Here is a 22,896-nt window from a genome sequence, read left to right as displayed (position 1 = left end):
CTTTTCCTCTTCCTCCTCTTCTTCCTCCTCGTTCTCCTTTTCCTCCTCTTTATCATCATCAAATTATCTTCCTCTTCCGCCTCCTCATCATCAAAAATTTGTTTATCTCCTCTTCCTTCTCTTCTTCCTCTTCTTTCTCCTCCTCCTCTCTCTCTCTCTCTCTCATCTCCTCCTCACCATCATCATAATCTCCATCTTTCTCATCACAATCACCACAACCTCCTCCTCCTCCTCCTCCTCCTCACCATCACCACCACCACCATCATAATCTATTTCCGATAATACTGCAGTACAAAGGTCTTCCAAACATCCTATCCGCATCATCATTTCTGTCTATTCCAGGTCACCCAAGCAACACTTCTCTCTTCTCTCCAACTCTAATGGTTCTGTCAGCACTGTCTTGTTTTACCATCCTTTCGTTGACATTCTGCTTTCCTAATTGTCTGTGCATCACTGTCTCTGCGCTTACTGTGCCCTGAGTATGTCGACTTACTTCTTCAATGCGCTATCACCATCAAGAAGCGGAGTTGGGATTCGCTTAAATGGACATGCCGTGACTCTCTATATATGACGAGGACAGACGAGACCACGAGCAAATATACCGGGTCAGTTTCACAGTCTCTTCGTAAGCTATTCAAACGAAACACTCCTCTTATTTGTTCGGGAGCTTACCAACTTAGGAAGCGTTTTTGGTTGATAGCTTATGAAAAGACTGGAACTGATCCTTTTGCCTTACCAGCTCCAATTTTCGGTACTCTCCCAAACGAAAAGCAGTGGGCAAAGTTGATTGTGGAACCTGACGACGGCTAAAGTACTTTTGTTGGTCAGCTAGCAAGAGGAAAAAGGGTGACTCTGGAATTGGCCTGTCAGCAATAAGGCGGTAGTTTGAAGGGTTGGATTGGATGGGGACGATAGGTGGAAATAGGTAGGTGTGTTTCGTACAGGGACTGCCACGTGTAGACCTGATGGCTTCTTACAACTTTCCCTATTTTCTTATGCTCTCATGTTCTTTTAAGGAGGAGGAGGAGGAGTGGTCAGACTTTCTCGCCTTCCACCTCCCTGGAATGCGTCTTCTGAGCGTCTGTAATCCTTTTCACCCTTTTGACACATCTTTTAATCACTAACCACTCCGAGATATATTTTCTTCTAAATTGCAAAATTTTTTTTTTTTTTTTAATGCCTTCCCTTTCCTGTAGATGATTATGAGGAGAACATACATTGTTTTCAGTGTTGTGAATTGTTGCATACCGCAGTGGAAGGGCAGCAGGGTGTTGCGTCATGGCCTTCCCACTTCCCAGTCTTCTTATCTTGACTGGTGCGAGGTCGTCACGGTGGCCTGTGCTTTTACTGACGGCGTGGCGTATTTCTTCACTCATTACATGGTCTAGGTAATTAATATTCAGGATTTATGTTTATTACACCGGTGCGAACAAGACAAAAATTTTACGTTACACAGTTTTGATAAAGAGTAATTCGAGTAGGTGGGAAATATTAAGGAATTTTCTATTACATCAATGAAAATAAATAGAAAAATCGTTAAGTACATTTTTTTTTTTCTTAGGAATAACATATTTTAGTCTATTTCTTTTCAATATATTTTAATCTTTCTTTCTGAAATTACCTATTTTTTTTTCCTTTCCAGAAAATAATCCCTCGAATTTCTTTTTACTCCTTAGGGGTTTAACTGAACGATTCCAAATAATTTCTTTATATATATATTTTTTTTCATGTGTGTGTGTGTGTGTGTGTGTGTGTGTGTGTGTAGGTAAGTAAAGTTTATTGCTTTATAATATTAATACAAGAATTACTGTAACCTTTGCATTTTGTAGCAAAGTGTGTTGAGCCGCAGCTCGTGCAGACTTGCTTGAGTTGAGCCATTGTCACACAGAGAGCAATCACGCTTTGATGTGAATGATCGTTTTCAAAGATATACATAATCACACACAAAAAGATATAAATTAACGTTAATTACATGCATACACATACATACACATTGTTACCATCAAGCGAGTGAAAGCAGTTGTTGTTGTGCAAGCGAGTTTGTCATTGAGGAAGGAAAGGACCTGGCGGTGAGGGCGAGGATCAAGACGAGGCCTAAGTCAGCGAGTTTCTTGTACGGTCGGTGTTGAGATAATGTTGATGTAGTAGTAGTAGTAGTTGATGTCGTGTAGGTCTGAATCAACCTTTGCCGCCTGCTGGCGGTAATACACACACACACACACACACACACACGTATACATATACACACACATACACACATACATATACTTACATATACACTTAAGCATACATACATACATATACACATACATATACATACACGTACATATACACACATACACACATACATACATATACATGAGTAATATAACTGGAACATTTGTGGGAAATAATAATAATTTCAACAAAATAATAATAGCATAATGACTTACAGAATTATACTTCTATTTAGATATAACACATTAGTAATAGTAATTAGTGACATTATCTACAGCAATAAATGAAGAAAAAGATTGAATTACAATTGATATTATATATTTTATAAAGAAAATAAATGTTTTTTTTTTACTTTTTTTTTATATCTATATACAACAACAACAACAACAACAACAACAACAACAACAAGAACAACAACAACAACAACAACAACAACAACAACAACAACAACAACAACAACAACAACAACAACAACAACAACAACAACAACTACTACTACTACTACTACTACTACTACTACTACTACTACTACTACTACTACTACTACTACTACTACTACTACTACTACTTCTACTCACATATATATAGGTGTTAGCGTTGAGCATACTGTTTGATGCGGTCTCCTTGAAGATTCTTGGCTCATTTCTCAACAACCTAAAGGCTTTCCTGGTGGCAGATTGTGCTGCATTACAATCAACACATCATTAACAATAGCATCATCAATATTTTCATTCATTTTCAACTTCTTTTATATCACCAGATCTGTCACGTCACTAATTACTTTTTGTAATGTCATTATTCTATCAAGTACTTTCCAGCTCTCCTACATTTCCTCAACAGTTTAATATTTTCCAAGCCTCCTTTACTTTCTCTATTCATTTATCCATCTGTTTATTCCTGTCCTTGTATTTCCTCCATCCATGCTCCAACCCTCTGATTCTTCCCTTGTCCTCTTCCTCTTCATCACACACTCCATCACTCCATCCTCTATCTGTTTCCACCTTGAATGTTCTAATTTTCTTTCTCTCATCTTGTCTCCTTCACATACTCCATCCTTCATTTATTTCCATCCTTGCATGTTTAAGTCTTCTTATTCCCTTCCTATCCTCTCCCTCACACACTCCATCACTCCATCCTTTATTTGTTTCCATCCTTACTTGTTCAAATTCTCTCATTCACCTCTTATCCCTTCCGTCACAGACTCCATCACTCCATCCTTGCCTGCTCTTATTCTCTTATTCTCTTCTCATCCTTTCCCTAACAAGTTCCAACACCCTTACACTTCAGTGGAGGTCAAACTCTCTAACCCATAGCTTTCAACACCCAGCCTGCACATTCCAGATGCTGTCACACATCCCTCCTGCCTCCCAAACACTGTCACACATCCCTCCTGCCTCCCACAGAAGGGTTTCATATCCCCTACTACAGTGCCCAGCATTCCTGGAAGTCCTATCTTCCGGCTCCCACAGAAGGGTTTCACATCCCCTACTACAGTGCCCAGCATTCCTGGAAGTCCTATCTTGTCTTCGAATGTTCTGTAGTGCATGGTCTGGATCCCACCGAGGTACACGTGGCATTTCTGCTCCGTCATGTCCAGCAGCTGCTCTCGAACCTGTGTAAGAAGAGGTGGTGGTGTTGTACTTTTCCCTGTGATGGACGTGGAGCTGGTGTTTCCAAGAGTGGTTTTCTTTGCAGTGTTGTCAGTGAAAGGGAATAAAGTTGAAGGTTAGGTTTACTTGAGTGTCTGATATCCTAAGACTTTTAGTAATAACAGGTGGTGATGGTAGGAATAGTGCTGTAATAATAATCCGTCTATCTATATGCCAGGCTGCCAGTCCCACAGGAGGTGGTCCAGACAAAGCACCACACACTTATATACATATCATTAAGAAGAAGAAGAAGAAGAAGAAGAAGAAGAAGAAGAAGAAGAAGAAGAAGAAGAAGAAGAAGAAGAAGAAGAAGAAGAAGAAGAAGAAGAAGAAGAAGAAGAAGTTCCTGCAACAAGCAAGAAAAGTAAGATCGCGGTGTGCCAGTGTCAAGCGACCTAACGCCTGGCAAACAATCGCCACAGATATCTAAAGTTGCTAGTAAACTCATTGACTTTATGGGATGAACTTTACAAAATAACTCAAGAGAGGTAATACTAATACTACAGTTCTGTAGCCAGACCCCATCTCGAATAATGCGTGCGTGGAAAAGTTGGAGGGAACACAGCGGAGAATAAGAGAGATGGTTACTATACTATTCATCACTCAAACTAAAACAATAATCGCAGCATTCTTAAAACAACTGCTAAAAGCAAAACATTCCTCCTTAATCGGATCGTTAACCCTTTGACTTCCACTAGGTACGCCTTTCGCTAATCACCAGTCAATCTGAGACACCTTTACTCGATCGACAGCCATTTTGAACTGGAAAGAAATTGCAAAATGTATTCTTTTCATCGCTAACTTTTTCATAGATGCTTATAAAGACTTCACGCATTGCCTCTAGTGCTGCTAATTGTTTGGTGACTCAGTGAAAGGTTAACGTAACTCACTAACATCCAAGTGTCGATGACCTTCACCTGTTACGCGTCACTCACTTTATATCCGACAGTGTAGTAGGCCACAAATATCCTCGTTGTGGCCAGCAGGTCTGTTGCTGTTTGTTCATCCTTTGTGTTCCTCTCTCTTAGTGTGTGTTAGATATTTCTGGTCTGCTGTCGTTAGTTCTTCTTTGTGTTCCTTTGTCTTTCTCTTCCTCCTCCTCCTCTCCCTAAAAGACATCTGGAGCGTGTTGATACAAGCTGAAGAGAAGCAAGAGTAGAAAGAAGATGAAGATGAGGAGGATGAGGATGAGGAGGAGGAGGAGGAGAAGGAGGAGGAAATGAGATGCCTTTTTTTTTCCCATATCTCTAATTTCCCCCCCTTCTCTTTCTCTCTCTCTCTCTCTCTCTCTCTCTCTCTCTCTCTCTCTCTCTCTCTCTCTCTCTCTCTCTCTCTCTCTCTCTCTCTCTCTCTCCCACACACACACAGATAACCCAACCCTTGCCTTCCCTTCCCTTCCTCTACACTTTCTATCCCGGTGACTCAGTATAGTGTACATACATATTTCCTATTTGTTCATTGGTCGGCTCAATAAACGGCAATGAAGCGTCAAAGTTTGTGTTAACGCGTCCATTGGAGGGTCGTTTGATGTGCGGGGGGAATGGGACAATTCATACAGGCCTGGTAATTACAGGAGTTGTAATGATGATAGTAATAATAATAGTAATAGCAATAATGATAATGGTTGTTGTTTTTGTTGGTGGTAGTGGTGATGTGGTGGTGGGGGTGATGATACATCATTGGAAAAATGCTATACACGTATGTACGACCTTGTTGCTACACACACACACACACACACACACACACACACACACACACAGTAGGAAAAAAATGTTCAGTTGAATGATTTAACTTTTTTCCTAATCTTTTCTTCTCAGCCTCATTAATTTGTACGCACGCACGGCTCTCTATTTAATGAAGCAGTTTTCCTACCTATATTTCTAACAAGAGGGACATCTGTCGTCTTTTTCTCGTGGTAGATGTCACTGGCTATGGCTGCCCTCTGACGTGACTCTTGGGACTGCCTTCTTCCTCTCCCCTTCCACATTCCCCACTCCTGTCTCTCTCCCACACCCTCTGCTTCTCATATCTCCTACACCTCCATCGCCCCCCCCCCCCCCGTCGTCTCTCTCTCTCTCTCTCTCTCTCTCTCTCTCTCTCTCTCTCTCTCTCTCTCTCTCTCTCTCTCTCTCTCTCTCTCTCTCATTCTCACGGTCTTGTAGCTTTTATTCCTCCGCCCCCCTCTCTCTCCAGAAGCTAATCCGTAGATCAAGGAAATGATGAGCTCTCACCACCCTCGTCCTGCTCTGCGGATGATGTGTGTGTGTGTGTGTGTGTGTGTGTGTGTGTGTGTGTGTGTGTGTGTGTGTGTGTGTGTGTGTGTGTGTGTGTGTGTGTGTGTGTGTGTGGGACGTTGGAAGAGAAGAAAAAAAAAAAGAAGTAACATACAAATAAAGACAAACACTTGAGGCAGTAGAGCCACAGCAAGCCAGCGTGAGTGTACGGCATCGTGGCATTAAACAACGGAGTGAAGGACACTCGTACTTGACCAAAACACATTTCTCTATAACTGCTCTTCTTATATACATTGTAAGCAGATTACCAAGAACATTTTATCCTTCCACATAAATAAAAAAAATAAAAAAAGTGAACAGACACTACCACCACCACCACCACCACCACACGGGATGGGACTCACAAAGGGGATGGAAAGTCACTACCTCACCAAACCTTCCTTTTATGAAGAAAACAGTAATAATCATAATTGGTTTCATTATTGAAAAGAATCATCAAAGTATATATCGCGGCATCAAACACCGGACAGGCGGGATACCCCAGGTTCCCCAAGTCTTTCAGAGCGTTGCAGCCGGTACCCTCTTCCCCTTCCAGCCCTCCCCTATGAATAATTAGATAAACTGGTAACATACCGAGAAAGCAGAATGATAGTGACTGCGTGAGCGAGCCCCAGCGTGCGGCGGAGGGCCAGCCACATCGACACTGTTGGCGTCTCTCGATGGACTCAGTGCTGTGTGAGTGAGTGCACGAAACTCAAAGCACGAAACTCAAAACAAACTCTAAAAACTAAGTGCTGTGGTGTCGCTGTTTTATTGCTTAAAAAGACACAGCAACATTCGTGACGTGCCTCCAGTAACCAGAGACGCAGAGTGCCTCACTCAGAAACACTCACAAACATCACGTTACTTTATTTCCCGCAACGGGTGAATTCTCCTGTAAATAGTGCTTTAATTGAACTCTCCCTCAAGCCTATTAATATAAAGCAAACTTAAATACAGTGTTCCTGCCGCTGGTACAACACAGCAACACAGCAGCGGAACATGCAGCGTTGTTCATCAGTTTTCTGTCCTTGACGTCTGCTATTACTTTCCGTGAACGTTTTTGTGTTTTGTGGTCTGATTCCATCAAATTATTGGACGGACTGACAGATCTGCCCTCAGCGCTCCACTGCAGTAGTAAAGAAAAGAAAAAGTGATATATGTACACAACATAAAGAAACAAAGGCACCGCAAGACTTCATACCATATATTTCCGGTCACCAGTAATTGCATCACTGGCGTATAAATGTAAACTGGAAAATGTGGTAGAAGTTATTCTTATACTTACATAATAATACAGAAGAAATAAATAAAATATTTTAATCAAAATCTTACACACACACACACACACACACACACACACAGGTGTAATGGTGTGTTGTGTCGGTGATGGTGCAGCACGTGTGCCAGTCACTACACAACACAGGGGCGGGTTCCCACAGGCGGCTCCAGATCCGAGGACTGCCGACCGTTCTAAAGTTCTTGAATTTCCCCTACCACCATTTTCACTCCATGACTGATACTCCCATAACAGTCCACAGTACTTAACTCTATCTTATTATCGTTGTTAATATAAATATTCACATTAAAAACAATAGCAGTAATTCTTATTGAACTTTTGGTGCGGCACGAACACAGTTAGGGAAATACTGTGTTCAAATATATCTTCTTTACTCTCTATAGCTATGGGGTTCCCATGGTTCAGTGGATAGAGTGACAGTCTTCGGAACTTTAGATGTAGGGCGCCAGCGTTCGAATCCCTATAAATCATACAAAAAATAAAAGAACATAAAAGATGGCCTGATAAAAATTATTAGCATCATAATAAACAGTATTTTTCTTCAATAAACGCGAACATAAGATGAGGAAATAGACAAACTTTACAGTTAATTTGTTGGGTCCTCGTGGCTTAGTGGGTAGAGTGATGCATTACAAGTCTGGCGGGAGGGAAGCATGGGTTCGAACCCCCACTCGGAACTTGGTAAAAATTTCACAGAGCATCCACTCCAAAACCATGTAATGGGGCTGCCCAGGGGAGCAAGGAAGGTGTTCTGATCTCTCATGCTTCCACCACTTGGACCCCCCTGGCAACTACAAAGACCACCAAACTGACACACTCAGTCAGTTAAGGTCAGATTAGGAGAGCTTAGGATAGCTTAGGATAGGGTCAGTTCAGTGATCTATGTAACTGCCAGGGTCAGGAGCAAAGATCAGCAGAAACACTACCATCAGCAGATGGAAGAGGATGAAGCGGCAGCACTAACACCACCGAGGGAAAGATTAAAATTAAAAATATGTAATTACAATGAGAAAAATGAATTACAAGTAGAAAAATTGCAATTAAGAAAATAAGCGGCAACACTAACACCACCAGGGGAAGCATTAGAATTAGAACAAGTAGACTTAGGAAAATGTATTACAATAAGGAAAACAAAAATGAATCACAATTAAAAATATATTAGAAGCATTAGAATTAGAACAAGTAGACTTAGGAAAATGTATTACAATAAAAAAAAATGAATCACAATTAAAAATATATTACAATTAAAAGAATAAAACTGAAGAAAATTAAAATTAGAATAATTAGAATTAGAATAATTAGAATTTTCTAGAATAACTAGAATTAGAAACAGAAGAATTATAATTTTAATTAAAAGGATAAGAAAAATTTGATTTAAAGAATTATAATTACAATTAGAAAAATTAAAATAAGAATTAGAATTAGAATAATTAGAACTGGAATCAAAAGAATTAAAGAATTAGAAACTGCAACAGCATCAGAGCGGAAGCAGTATTTAATGTATTTCTGGTGATCTGGCAGTCAAAAATTATAGGATAAGTGTCTTGAAACCTTCCTCTTGAAAGAGTTCAAGTCATAGGAAGGTGGAAATACAGACACAGGCAGGGAGTTCCAGGGTTTACCAGAGAACGAAATGAATGATTGAGAATACTGGATAACTATTGCATTAGAGAGGTGGACAGAATAAGGGTGTGAGAAAGCAAAAAGTCTTGTGCAGCAAGGCTGCGGGAAGAGGGAAGGCATGCAGTTAGCAAGATCAGAAGAGCAGTTGGCAAGAAAATAGCGGTAGAAGATAGCAAAAGATGTAACAATGCGGCGATGAGAAAGAGACTAAAGACAGTCAGTTAGAAGAGAGGAGTTGATAAGACGAACAGCTTTTGATACCACCCTGTCTAAAAAGAGCGGTATGAGTGGAACTCCTCCTCCTCCCAGTACATGTAAAGCGTACTCCATATATGGGTGAATAAGGACGGATTCAGAGTTAGCAGCTGGGGGTCGTGAAAAAAACTGGCGGAGACGTCTCAGAACACCTAACTTCATAGAAGCTGTTTTAGCTAGAGATGAGACGTGAAGTTTCCAGTTTAGATTATAAGTAAAGGGCAGACCGAGGATGTTCAGCGTAGAAGAAGGGGACAGTTGAGCATCAATGAAGAAGAGGGGATAATTGTCTGGTAGGTTGTGTCGAGTTGATAGATGGAGGAATTGAGTTTTTGAGACATTGAACAATACTTAATTTGCTCTGACCCAATCAGAAATATTAGAGAGATCAGAAGTCAGGCGTTCTGTGACTTTCCTACGTGAACTGTTTACTTCCTGAAGGGTTGGACGTCTATGAAAAGACGTGGAAAAGTGCATTGTGGTATCATCAGCGTAGGAGTGGATAGGACAAGAAGCTTGGTTCATACCATTGATGAATAATAAGAAGAGAATGAGTGACAGGACAGAATCCTGAGGAACACCACTGTTAAGAGATTTAGGAGAAGAACAGTGACCGTTTACCACAGCAGTAATAGAACTTTCAGAAAGGAAACCTGAGATGAAGTTACAGAGAGAAGGATAGAAGCCGTAGGAGGGTAGTTTGGAAATCAAAGCTTTGTGCCATACTCTATCAAAAGCTTTTGATATGTCCAAGGCAACAGCAAAAGTTTCACCAAGATCTCCAAAAAGGATGACCAAGACTCAGTAAGGAAAGCCAGAAGATCATCAGAGCTGCCTTGACGGAACACATACTGGCGATAATATAGAAGGTTGTGAAGTGATAGATGTTTAAGAATCTTCCTGTTGAGAACAGATTAAAAATCTAGATAATCAGGGAATTAAAGCAATAAGACGTTAGTCTGAGGGATTACAACGGTCACCCTTTTTAAGAACAGGCTGAATGTAGGTAAGCTTCCAGCAAGAAGGAAAGGTAGATGTTGACAGAGAGAGTTGAAAGAATTTGACTAGGCGAGGTACAAGCACGGATGCACAGTTTCAGAGAACAATAGGAGGGACCCCATCAGGTCCATAAGCCTTCCGAGGGTTTAGGCCAGCAAGGGCATGGAAAACATCATTGCAAAGGATTTTAATAGGTAGCATAAAGTAGTCAGAGGGTGGAGGAGAGGGAGGAACAAGCCCAGAATCGTCCAAGGTAGAGTTCTTAGCAAAGGTTTGAGCGAAGAGTTCAGCTTTAGAGATAGATGAGATGGCAGTGGGAAAAATGAAAAAGCAAAGTTATTGGAGATGTTTTTGGCTAGGTGGCAGAAGTCATGAGGGGAGTTAGATCTTGAAAGATTTTGAAACTTTCTATTGATGTAGGAGTTTTTTGGTTAATTGGAGAAGAGAGTTAGCATGGTTCCAGGGAGAAATATAAAGTGCATGAGATTAAGGTGATGGAAGTCTCAAGTACCTTTGAGTATTGTTTAATTTCATTTGAACATGTTTTTTTTTTTTTTTATCACAAAACTATGAGTGAGCCAGTGAGCCAGATATTTCTGGCAATTCACAATTTCAACACAATTTCAATTCACAATTACAACTAACGACTGCTGTCGTTAGTTGTAATTTTAGCCTTACTGTGAAAAACAATGCACTTCGATTTAGAGGCATCATGGCCACTCCATCCTTAAGTTTCTTAATATACACTTTTAATGATTGAAGCGAGGTTTTCATATCAAACTTCTCTTTTTCATTGCATGTAACTTTCAGTTTATTTAAAAGCCATTCCTCATCTTTATCTGTTGTACAATCACTGTTACCACCATTCATTAATCTCTTACTAAACACTTCAATAACATTATTAATATAATTTTCACCGTCAATAACACCAGACCACTTTGTTTTATCAGACTGTTGCTTAACCTCTTTCAAAAATTCTTTCATATTCTTGTTTCCAATTTTTTTCTTGAATTGCGACAGATCTTTCTTCCGTTTCATTTTTCTCACACAAAGACAAAGCCTCTTTGAACACTTTCCCACTCATATTAATTTTCCGACATTCATCAGAGTTTCTATTTCTTCCAGTAATTAGCCATTATTGATAATCGTCCCGTGATTTAGCATACAAATGTTTGACTCGTCTATTCCATCCTGGTATTACACTGAACTTGTTCCTGTCAATAACCTGCTGTGCATAATGACTAGAAGAGTACAAAACATTACCACCAATTATCATATCAATCTCCTCAATTTGTGCAAGGTGGTCAGCTTTCTGGCAACCAACACTACACCATCTAGGTGCCTCGCAGGGCATAATGCCTTGTGTATTATCAATAATATTTTAAAATGCATCTGGAAAATCACTTTTTTTTTCCCCCATTGGATAAAACACTTATTTCCATGTTCAATTATAATAGTGCTACAGACATTGTTAGACACCCAAGTGAACGTTTGCCGCCATTGGTAAATGATCGGATCCGACAAGTTGATACAGAGCCTTAACATGGTTGACACAGACATCCTTTGAGCTTCCTCCTACAATATGGTCTAACCACTTACAGCAGCAGTTACTGTAAGGTATAAAAATCAAAGTGTTACCGTCCATCACGTTAAAATCCAGACAACACAAACAATTTCTCTCACAAAAGGTCACCAAGTTGTCCCAGGCTCTGCTTATAAAAGGATCTGCATCAAAACCACCTAAAATAAAAATTAAATTAAAATCATGATTGATTAAAACACTTGAAATGTTCCAAGGCAAACCACCTGTGAAGATATTCTTCAAGTGTCTTCCTTTCCCATGTTACACTCCTCATATATACATTTATTATAACAATGTTCAAATAACCCACTGGTAATTGCAAAGCAATATAATTTTTCTCAAACAGAAACACCTTTACCTTAAAGGTCAAATCTTTCTTCCATATACAGGCCAGTCCACCTTCACACCTCCCTACATTGGATACAAGAGCCTTTCCAGAGTAGGCAGCTTGCACACTTACACCCTCACATTTCTCACTGACAAAATCTGTCACCAAGTCTGTCCTCTAAAACAAAAGTCTCTTGTAGAAAAATAAATTCATACTGAAAACCAGTTAAAGTGCGAATGACATCAATATTCTTCTTTAAAGAACAACAATTATATGTGCAAACTTTAACATCCATATCGAAAAACAAAAAACGATATATATATATATATATATATATATATATATATATATATATATATATATATATATATATATATATATATATATATATATATATATATATATATATATATATATATATATATATATATATATATTTTCATGTATTGACTTCAGCTAAAGAACAACAATTATATGATCAAACTTTAACATCCATATCGAAAAACGAAAAACGATATATATATATATATATATATATATATATATATATATATATATATATATATATATATATATATATATATATATATATATATATATATATATATATATATATATATATATATATATATATATATATATATATCGTTTTTCGATATGATAATGATATGATAATATTATATATATATATATATATATATATATATATATATATATATATATATATATATATATATATATATATATATATATATATATATTATCATATCATTATCATATCGAAAAACGATATATACATATATATATATATATATATATATATATATATATATATATATATATATATATATATATATATATATATATATATATATATATATATATATATATATATATATATATATATATATATATATATATATATATATATATATATATATTTTTTTTTTTTCTTTTTTTTTTCTTTTTTTTTTTTCTTTTTTATGTAAGAAGGACACTGGCCAAGGGCAACAAAAATCAATAAAAAAAATGCCCACTGAAATGCCAGTCCCGTATATATATATATATATATATATATATATATATATATATATATATATATATATATATATATATATATATATATATATATATATATATATATATATATATATATATATATATATATATATATATATATATATCGTTTTTCGTTTTTCGATATGGATGTTAAAGTTTGCTCATAAAATTGTTGTTCTTTATCTGAAGTCAATACATGAAAATAGCTGGACGAAAATAGTCAAACTGACATCGTCTTTCGACACAAGACCCGAATAACATGAATCAATCAGCACAGGTCCCACAGTGACAAACACATGGACACCAGCCACTTCACCAAACTACATACACCTAACAACTACATACAAATGATGCACCGTCTCACCACAGGTATGGAACTGACGCAAAATTCTCCACCGGAACCCCCGCCATGTTTCATTTATCTCACCCTCTCATCGCTGGAATAATCACTAATACCTATACAAATTAACCCTGCTACTGACCCAAACCTGAATATCGTTGCATAAAGAGTCAAAAGAGATATTTGACACAAAATACAGATCCTGGACACACCTCTGACACGTCTGCACGCTGCCTAAGCTGGGCTCCTCTGAGACCCGGAAACAACAACGATACGTTGTCAGTCACTGCCTGTGTCCGGCTAAAGTAACACAACCCTACAATCCTATTAAACATTAAACATAAACATGTACGAACATTTATGCACTTAATTCCCAAATTTCCCTGCCTAATGCATTTCATGTAATTCAATAGTCCAACATAATTACCAACATAGACGAAGTTATAACTAAAACACCACAGTACAACCCATAAATAAACCACGCCAAGGTGGTTCACTTATTCAGTGATACTTACATATTACATATCACATATTGCATACAACACAGACCTTACATAGAAATAAATTTCTAATATATTGTGATTTTTACTATAATCACAATACATATATGCACTACATTTTTTTCATACTTGGAGGAGACCAGCCGAGGCCACAAAAACCGGAAAATGTCCGTTTATGTTCTGCTGTCATAGAAATAACGCTAACACTGAAACTCAAGTTTAATAACGATTTCTCAATGTAAAGTCATAGGTGAAAATAAAAAAAAAGAAACAGGGTACCATAGTTACCTATTAAAAGATATGAATAAGTGAGGGTACTGGTTAACTCCTGCATTCGCTGCATTTGCATTAAGTTTATGGTATAACTTTCAAAGTAACCACTCTGACTATAAAACGCGCAATCGAATATTTCAAGGATTTAAGTGCCAATAGCTACAATTTAGCTTACAAGTCTTACTCAAATTACCATATTACCATTACCTATTATCCGATGGTTAATATCATGACGTCAGTAATCTTCATTATTATCGCTATTCTCGTTGTAATCATTCTCATATGCACTTGATCTGCATCCTGTGCAAAACAAGTCACGTCACCAATTGTGAAGGGATGTCACCACCTAGTAAACAAATCTATCAAAAAGGTTGCTGATCTCGTTACCATCGCTACCGTTACATGACATCCGTATAGAGGCGGTGTTCACTTCCTTCCTAATGAAACACGAGGCCAAACAGCAGAGGTTACTGGCTGATCTGTCATCCCTGTCAGCCCACCCGGTGACCCGCGCTGACCTTTCTCAATCTATGGTAGATCCCCACGCTAAATGTAGTTGTTATAGTTCAAGCAATGTGGGCGTATGCACACACACACACACACACACACACACACACACACACACACACACACACGGATGTGAAAAAAAATGTGCATAAAATTTTCTGAACTCATTTCAAACTTTCATTTTCTGGCAAAACCAAGCAAGTCAGGGACAAAACTTTTCTAATAAACTTAGTATTCCGGGGCAGGTTGGGCTGGGACCTCACCAGACTCCTAAAGCAGTACTTCGCTGCCAATTTAAAAAAGGCGGAGTGGGAACAATAGCAGAAATATATGTTCTTTGAATTACGCAACAACGATTATTCAGAGGTGAGTGACCGAACGCTTCCATAACATAGCAAGTCATCACAAGGCAGGCGGGTATGTGAGACTGTCTCGTGGATTATTCAGAGGTGAGTGACCGAACGCTTCCATAACATAGCAAGTCATCACAAGACAGGCGGGTATGTGAGACTGTCTCGTGGATTATTCAGAGGTGAGTGACCGAACGCTTCCATAACATAGCAAGTCATCACAAGACAGGCGGGTATGTGAGACTGTTTCGTGGATTTTTTTCATAGCATCAGAAAACGTCGTGTAATATTAAGGTGTAACTTCAGGAGTACATTTGCACACTAAACTAGCTTACATTTAGGGAATGTGCTACATTCAAGTCAGACTACACACACACACACACACACACACACACACACACACACACACAGTTGGTAGCGCAGTGGTTGGTACGCCTGATTCATACTCGGGAGGACTCAGGTTCGAATTCTGGGTAAGGTCAGAAGTCTTTGGGTGGACTTCTTTGCAGTGTAGCCACTGCTCACCTGGCAGTGATTAGGTACCTGGTGTAAATCGGAATTAGTGCCCCGCAGCTAGGTAGGATAAACAAACTCTGAATAGAAAAATACACAGGGGTGACCTGACTATCCTGTGCCTAGTCTACCAGGCTGACCGGCGCCATCTGGCACCCAAAGTATCAACTTGTAACATACTTCCTTAAGGTTAAATGTGTATGTGTATTACTGTATAAGTACGCAATATGTGGACTTTCAGCTATAAGGCTGCAAGATTAATAAACCGGATATTATTATTATCAATTATAATTATCATTATTATTTATAATTATTACTATTATTACACACACTCACTTCCGAACTCATGCCATGTTTCTCCCTATTTAAAGACCATAAGAACATAAGGAAAGCTGCAAGAAGCTAGTAGACCTATACGTGACTCCCTCTGCAAGACAACAAGAAAAAAAAAAACACCATCTATAGCCAGTTTGTAGCCACTTATTCTTATCAACTATACAATGGATTTGAAATACTCTCAATGCTGACGATACGAAATTTCTGTGCCAAAAGTCCTTCACAGGCACCAGCGCGCCCTGCATCACTCCGCCTCACGCACCACCCCAGCAAAGACTGGCCAGGGTCACCACTCACCACTGCCACGCACCATTTCTCATCCTCGCTGGTCTGTTGCTCGTACATTTTTTATTTTTTTTTTTATGTAGGAAGGATACTGGCCAAGGGCAACAAAAATCTAATAAAAAAAAATGCCCACTGAAATGCCAGTCCCTTAAAAGGGTCAAAGCAGTGGTCAAAAATTGGTGGATAAGTGTCTTGAAACCTCCCTCTTGAAGGAATTCAAGTCATAGGAAGGTGGAAATACAGAAGCAGGCAAGGAGTTCCAGAGTTTACCAGAGAAAGGGATGAATGATTGAGAATACTGGTTAACTCTTGCGTTAGAGAGGTGGACAGAATAGGAGTGAGAGAAAGAAGAAAGTCTTGTGCAGCGAGGCCGCGGAAGGAGGGGAGGCATGCAGTTAGCAAGATCAGAAGAGCAGTTAGCACCAATATATTATTTTCTTCGATCAACAACTTAAATTTCTATGATTTAGGAGCATCTTCTTGTAGCTATCTCATCATATGATTACTTAGTGCAGCGCAAGGTGGCTTTAGTACCAGGTGGATATCACATAAACCATCTTTATCTAGTTGGTGAAGCTTATCGTGATGGCAAACCTTACTGAATGCGCACATGCCTCGTCAGACTTAGTAATCGAGTTTAGTCACTGCTATCCGTTTTCAACATAAACACATCCAGGCTTATAAACAACTGGTGCCCATAGTCTACTGTTGCAGAACAGAGAATATCATAGTCAGGTCCTAATTTCTAGTCCATCTTGATCAACCAGGAGAGAAGGGAGGAAGGGATGAGGGTGGATGGTCATTTCAGGGTTAACAAAGCGTCAGTAGCTCCAACTAGCTCGTTGTGCGATCTCGAATCCTCAAAAATATTCGCTTCATATCTTGTTTCCTTCGCACAACTTTTCATTATTTTAAGGCAAGAATTCAAATATGTTAAAACTAGTGGTGTATCTGCAAATTATACACAGGCATCTGTAAAACAAGGGTGAAATTATCATTATCGTACGTTACTGTAACGAGACAGATATGAAGCACTTAACATAAAAGGAAACGATTCTTGTGTGTGTGTGTGTGTGTGTGTGTGTGTGTGAGAGAGAGAGAGAGAGGATTATCCACCCTCGTTGCATGTTAGCAATGAAATACTCATTTGTAACATGTCATATATACTTCATATTTGTCAAGATATTGTAACATTGTAAACAGTAAAGGTTTAGCAGAAAATGAATTGATCCGATATTAAAATTGTGGCATGAATTTAACTGACTCTTACAATATTCCCTCCACTCTCCACAGTGTCCACACACACACACACACACACACACACACACAAAGTTGAGGATTACAGACTTAATTTACTTCAAAACAGCATACTGACCAATACTGATCTAAAATCCAAGCAAAGTAAAATATCCCGGACAGAGCCTCTTCACAAGGGAATGTAAAAAAAAAAAAAAAAAAAAAAATCTGAAGAGAGAGGCTGCCGAAGGTTTAGTGAGGCGGTATAAAAGATCTGAGACGCTCTCCAAACACTCCAATTAGAGGCGATGGAAGGGCGATCAGTGTTGGTGACAAGTATGATGCCGGGGAGCAAGTATATCCTTAATTAACACGGTCGGAATATCACACGCACGAAAGAAGATTTTTATCAAAAGTTTTAATTTGTTCTGTTATTTCCAAAAGATCTCCAGTTTCAGTTTTCTCTTTTATTTCGGAAATCAATCTGCACATTATAAGTTCCAAATGTGAGCCACAAAATTAATTTTCCCGTCGTGCACTGAATAAGATGGAGGCAAATATTGCTATGCCGCGACACACAACCCTTTCAATTTTACCTTTTTGACAGCCGAATGTGTCGCTTTTTTTTTTCTTTGCATTTGCTGGTCTTCTTCAAACACACATATAAAATAGTAACAACAACAACAACAACAATAACACTGTTACTGCACACTTTTCTATCCACAATATAATGAAAAAAAAAAAAAAAAACATTGGAAGGGCAGCATTTCGATTACAACGTGAAGGAAACTCCATCAGCCGCCACAGCACCTCACGCATAAGTAACCCTTGCCGTGAAAACCAGCGGGCCATAACACAATTAGTTCACTGATGACTCTCACTAGACAATGACAAATGATCTGAGAGTATTAACAGTTCTCTTCATTTAATTAATTGATGAGAATGATCCAGACAGCTGCCTAGATCTTCGACCAAGTGCACACTGCCCTAACGTTATTCTTTACTCGCCTAAGAATCAGCGTCTCATTTTTTACTTATACTCGTGTATTCCTTATTATTATATTCTGGCTAGGAAAAATGTACAATGTAGGAAATAAAGCAGAGAGTTATCTTTTTGGGTCTTTTTTTTTTTTTTTTTATGTAGGAGGGGCACCGGCCAAGGGTAACACATCTGCAATATATATGAAAGGCCCACCAAGGTGCCGGTCCACGAACAGAGTCGAAAGCGGTAGTCAAAAATTACAGGATAAGTGTCTTGAAGCCTCCCTCTTGAAAGAGTTCAAGTCATAGGAAGGTGGAAATACAGAAGTAGGCAGGGAGTTCCTGAGTTTACCAGAGAAAGGGATGAATGATTGAAATAGTGGTTAATTCTTGTATTAGAGAGGTGGACAGAATAGTGGTGAGAGAAAGAAGAAAGTCTTGTGCAGTGAGGCCGCGGGAAGAGGGGAAGCATGCAGTTAGCAAGATCAGAAGAGCAGTTGGCATGAAAATAGCGGTAGAAGACAGCTAGAGATACAACATTGCGGCGACGAGAGAGAAGCTGAAGACAGTCAGTTAGAGGAATTGCTAAGATGAAAAGCTTTTGATTCCATCCTGTCTAAAATAGTGGTACGAGAGGAAGCCCCCCACCCAACAATATATGTAAAGCATATTTCATACATGAACGGATAAGGCCTCTGTACAGAGTTAGCAGCTGGGGAGGTGAGAAGAACTGGCAGGGATATCTCAGAACACCTAACTTCATAGAAGCTGTTTTAGCTAGAGATGAGATGTGAAGTTTCCAGTTCAGATTATAAGTAAAGGACAGACTGAGGATGTTCAGTGTAGAAGAGGGAGACAGTTGAGTGTCATTGAAGAAGAGGGGATAGTTGTCTGGAAGGTTGTGTCGAGTTGATAGATAGAGGAATTGAGTTTTTGAGGCATTGAACAATACTAAGTTTGCTCTGCCCCAATCAGAAATATTAGAGATATCAGAAGTCAGGCGTTCTGTGGCTTCCCTGCGAGAATCATTTACTTCTTGAAGTAGTAGTAGTAGTAGTAGTAGTAGTAGTAGTAGTAGTAGTAGTAGTAGCAGTAGTAGTAGTAGTAGTAGCAGAAGCAGAAGCAGCAGCAGCAGCAGCAGCAGCAGCAGCAGCAACAGCAGCAGCAGCAGCAGCAGCATTAGTAATAGTAGTAGTAGAAGTACTACTACTACTACTAATACTACTACTACTAGTAGTAGCAGTAGTAGTAGTAGCATTAGTAGTAGTAGTAGTAGTAGTAGTAGTAGTAGTAGTAGTAGTAGTAGTAGTAGTAGTAGTAGTAGTAGTAGTTGTTGTTGTTGTTGTTGTTGTTGTTGTTGTTGTTGTTGTTGTAGGTAGTAGTAGCAGTAGTGGTAGTAGTAGTAGTAGTAGTAGTAGTAGTAGTAGTAGTAGTAGTAGTAGTAGTTGTTGTAGTAGTAGTAGTAGTAGTAGCAGTAGTAGTAGTAGTAGTCTATCAACTATGAGTAAAGCAATATATAAATAAAACAAAGGCATCTCTTTCCTAAATACATACTTAATCATGTAATGATGTCCAAACGCACCTGAGCCCAGATTGCCTACACACCCACTTAAAGAAAGGAAGAAAAGGACAAATATAGATAAGAAGTCATAATACCGATAGGAGAGCACAAGTGTAGCTCAGGTCTTGTATACGACAATTAGGTAAATACACACACACACACACACACACACACACACACACACACACATCCCCACTGATAAAAAGGAATTTCAAAGGATGTAGGAAAACGAGATAAAAATCAAAGTATTTCCATTCTGAATAGCTATGAATGTTGCTCTACTGTTCTCTCTTACGTAGGATTTTATAGTGAACTGTAAGCTGCCTTACATTTCTTTTTTAACATGATACCGTTCGCGCTTATTTTTAGAGTACGATTAAGGGAGAAAAGTATATGATAGTTGTGCAGCAGCAGAAGCAGCAGCAGTAGTAGTCGTAGTCGTAGTAGTAGTAGTAGTAGTAGTAGTAGTAGTAGTAGTAGCAGTAGTAGTAGTAGTAGTAGTACATAAGAACATATGAACATAAAGAATAAGGGAAGCTGCAAGAAGCCAACAAGCCAGCACGTAACAGTCACCCTATGAAACATACATACAGTATCTACTTATTTTCGTGTATCATCACTATCATACATTCCTATAATTTTCTGAAGCTTAGTACCAACAGTTTGATTAATGAGCCCATTCCATTCATCTATCACTCTATTTCAGAACTATTTCCTTCCTCTCGTTTTCTTAAACCTAACTTATTTTCAAGTTTGAATCCGTTATTTCTTGTTCGTAGTAGTAGTAGTAGTAGTAGTAGTAGTAGTAGTAGTAGTAGTCATAGTAGTAGTAGTAGCTACGGTAATAACACTCATGAAAATTATAACTACTAATATGAATAATAATGACATTAAACACTCACGTGTAATGTGCTGCACTGAAATTTTTAGCCAAGTGCAGCTTTGTATGCATGGACTGTGGAGGGTTTTAATGACTATAACGGCAAAACTGCGTATTCGGTTACATTATATACGAATATTGAACGTGCTTTATCAGGAATTATGAAATTACGGAAAACTTTACACAGATCGCATTGGCTCATTATAGACTGACTGTAAACTGAAGGTAATGTTAAAAAAAAAAAAAAATTAAATGAATAGATGAATAAACAAATAAATAAATAAATAAATAACAAATAGATAAATAAACAAATAAACAGATGAATGAATAAACTAGGAATGTGACAGACCATAAGAATTTATCTATTTATTTATTTATCTATTTTCCACTATGGAGGCTTATCTCAACTTTCCTTTGTTGCTTTTCATGTGTGTACAAGAAAGGCAATTTTCCCTCATTGGCCGCGAGGTTCATGGTACAAATACTGCTTTGTTCGGTAATTATTAAGCACATTGTTACAAACTCTTCATTATTATCGTCACCATCTTTAAATAACAGCTTATGAGGAAAACAACAAACAAAAGACAATGTTATGATGGAATGTGGAAAAAAAATAATAGGCAGACATTTCTGAAATTAATTTAGCTTCCCTATTGAAACCATTTTTTACTTAGCTTTGTTAATGAACGACAATGACTCTTTTATTTTATCTATTTATTTATTTATTTTTCTATTAACTAACCTCTTACACACGCGGAAACATAATCTCGTACTGCATCTCACATATTAATATCAAACCATGAAAAAAATCTAGAGGTATACGCCACATTCTCACAAGATAGAGCAAGCACCCACCAGCCACACGAGCCACGCCACAATGCACGGGCGCCTTGAGACACACCCCCCCCATCCAGGGGCGGCCAGGCGCTCACAGGCGGCAAATTCCGTTTTCTGTGACGCGGAATACCCTGAGTATGCAGCAATTTTTAGCCTCCAGTGTCCAGGAAATTGACCTTTACACACACTGTTGTTCCCTCGTCGCCATGAAAACTCTTGCAAATGGGTTATATCTTCCACTTGTGATGTCAGTCCCGGGCGGGTGTGAGGGGGAAGAAGGGCCAGCGAGCAGCAACGGTGGAGAGAAATGGTGAGAACACAAAAAGCCTCTGCAGGGAGCCGGGACTGGCCGCCTTGACATGTTGTGGCTGATTTGAGAGAATGGCACCGCGGGAGGGGACTTGGCCACGCTGAGGGGACGCGAGACACTGGGCTGCGAAGGTTAAGGATTTTGAAGCTACAAAGATTTCCCTTAAATTGTGCCACTTTTTCGCAGCACACAGTGGCGGTGTCACTGGCTGGATTAAAGTGTCAGGAAAAGGTAGCAGGGAGGGTGGATATCCTAGCATCTAAAGGGAGGTGGAGACGAAGAAGAGGGAGTGTGTGCTCTGAGAGTAGGTGAAAGATAAAGTGAAATGTACCGTGATGCTTGTACTTTGTGGATGACGAAAAGAGAGACGAAAAGAAAACGATCACAGGACGAAACTAAGGAAAGGAAAGGGGTAAAGGAAGAGAACGTGCCTCAATAATTCATGAAAATGTGGAGGGGAGACCTGACGAGTTTTTTTTTTTTTTTTTTTTTTTGTGTGTGTGTGTGTGTGTGTGTGTGTGTGTGTGTGTGTGTGTGTGTGTGTGTGTGTGTGTGTTTCGTAAAGACGCAGCAGCATGGAGATGATGCCCCTTCGACCTTGTGTCCTAGTTCGTGATGAGAGAGAGAGAGAGAGAGAGAGAGAGAGAGAGAGAGTCTCCTTCAGCACCACACGACAGACTTGCTGGAAACCTAAACGGAAAA

General features: G+C 38.8%; 1 protein-coding gene across 2 annotated transcripts; it reads right to left on the bottom strand.

The window, feature by feature from the left end:
• Positions 1 to 2,835: 2,835 nt before the first annotated feature.
• On the bottom strand, positions 2,836 to 16,441 carry LOC135097633 (uncharacterized). 2 transcript variants are annotated; one of them, XR_010265915.1, is made up of 3 exons: positions 16,284 to 16,441; positions 4,802 to 5,005; positions 2,836 to 3,829 (listed from the first exon to the last, which is right to left on the bottom strand). XR_010265915.1 is itself a non-coding variant. In XM_063999588.1 (2 exons), the coding sequence occupies exons 1-2, from the start codon at positions 16,347 to 16,349 to the stop codon at positions 3,494 to 3,496; spliced, it is 402 nt and encodes a 133-aa protein (XP_063855658.1). In that variant the 5' UTR covers positions 16,350 to 16,441; the 3' UTR covers positions 2,836 to 3,493. The 2 variants fall into 2 exon arrangements, 1 of the variants encoding a protein (XP_063855658.1); XM_063999588.1 differs by lacking the exon at positions 4,802 to 5,005.
• Between the last annotated feature and the right edge of the window lie 6,455 nt (positions 16,442 to 22,896).

Source organism: Scylla paramamosain, unplaced genomic scaffold (genome assembly GCF_035594125.1).
Source record: "Scylla paramamosain isolate STU-SP2022 unplaced genomic scaffold, ASM3559412v1 Contig27, whole genome shotgun sequence".
NCBI classification, from domain to species: Eukaryota; Metazoa; Arthropoda; class Malacostraca; order Decapoda; family Portunidae; genus Scylla; species Scylla paramamosain.
The sequence above is the reverse complement of the archived record's forward strand: the minus strand, read 5'-3'. Positions and strand labels throughout refer to the sequence as shown.

Bases quoted from the DNA above. Each gene is read 5' to 3' on its own strand.
- LOC135097633 (XM_063999588.1), bottom strand. From the start codon at position 16,349: ATGCAGGGCGCGCTGGTGCCTGTGAAGGACTTTTGGCACAGAAATTTC. The intron at 3,830-16,283 runs GTATTTCAAATC...CTTCTTACACAG, and splicing joins TCGTATCGTCAGCATTGAGA to GTTCGAGAGCAGCTGCTGGA.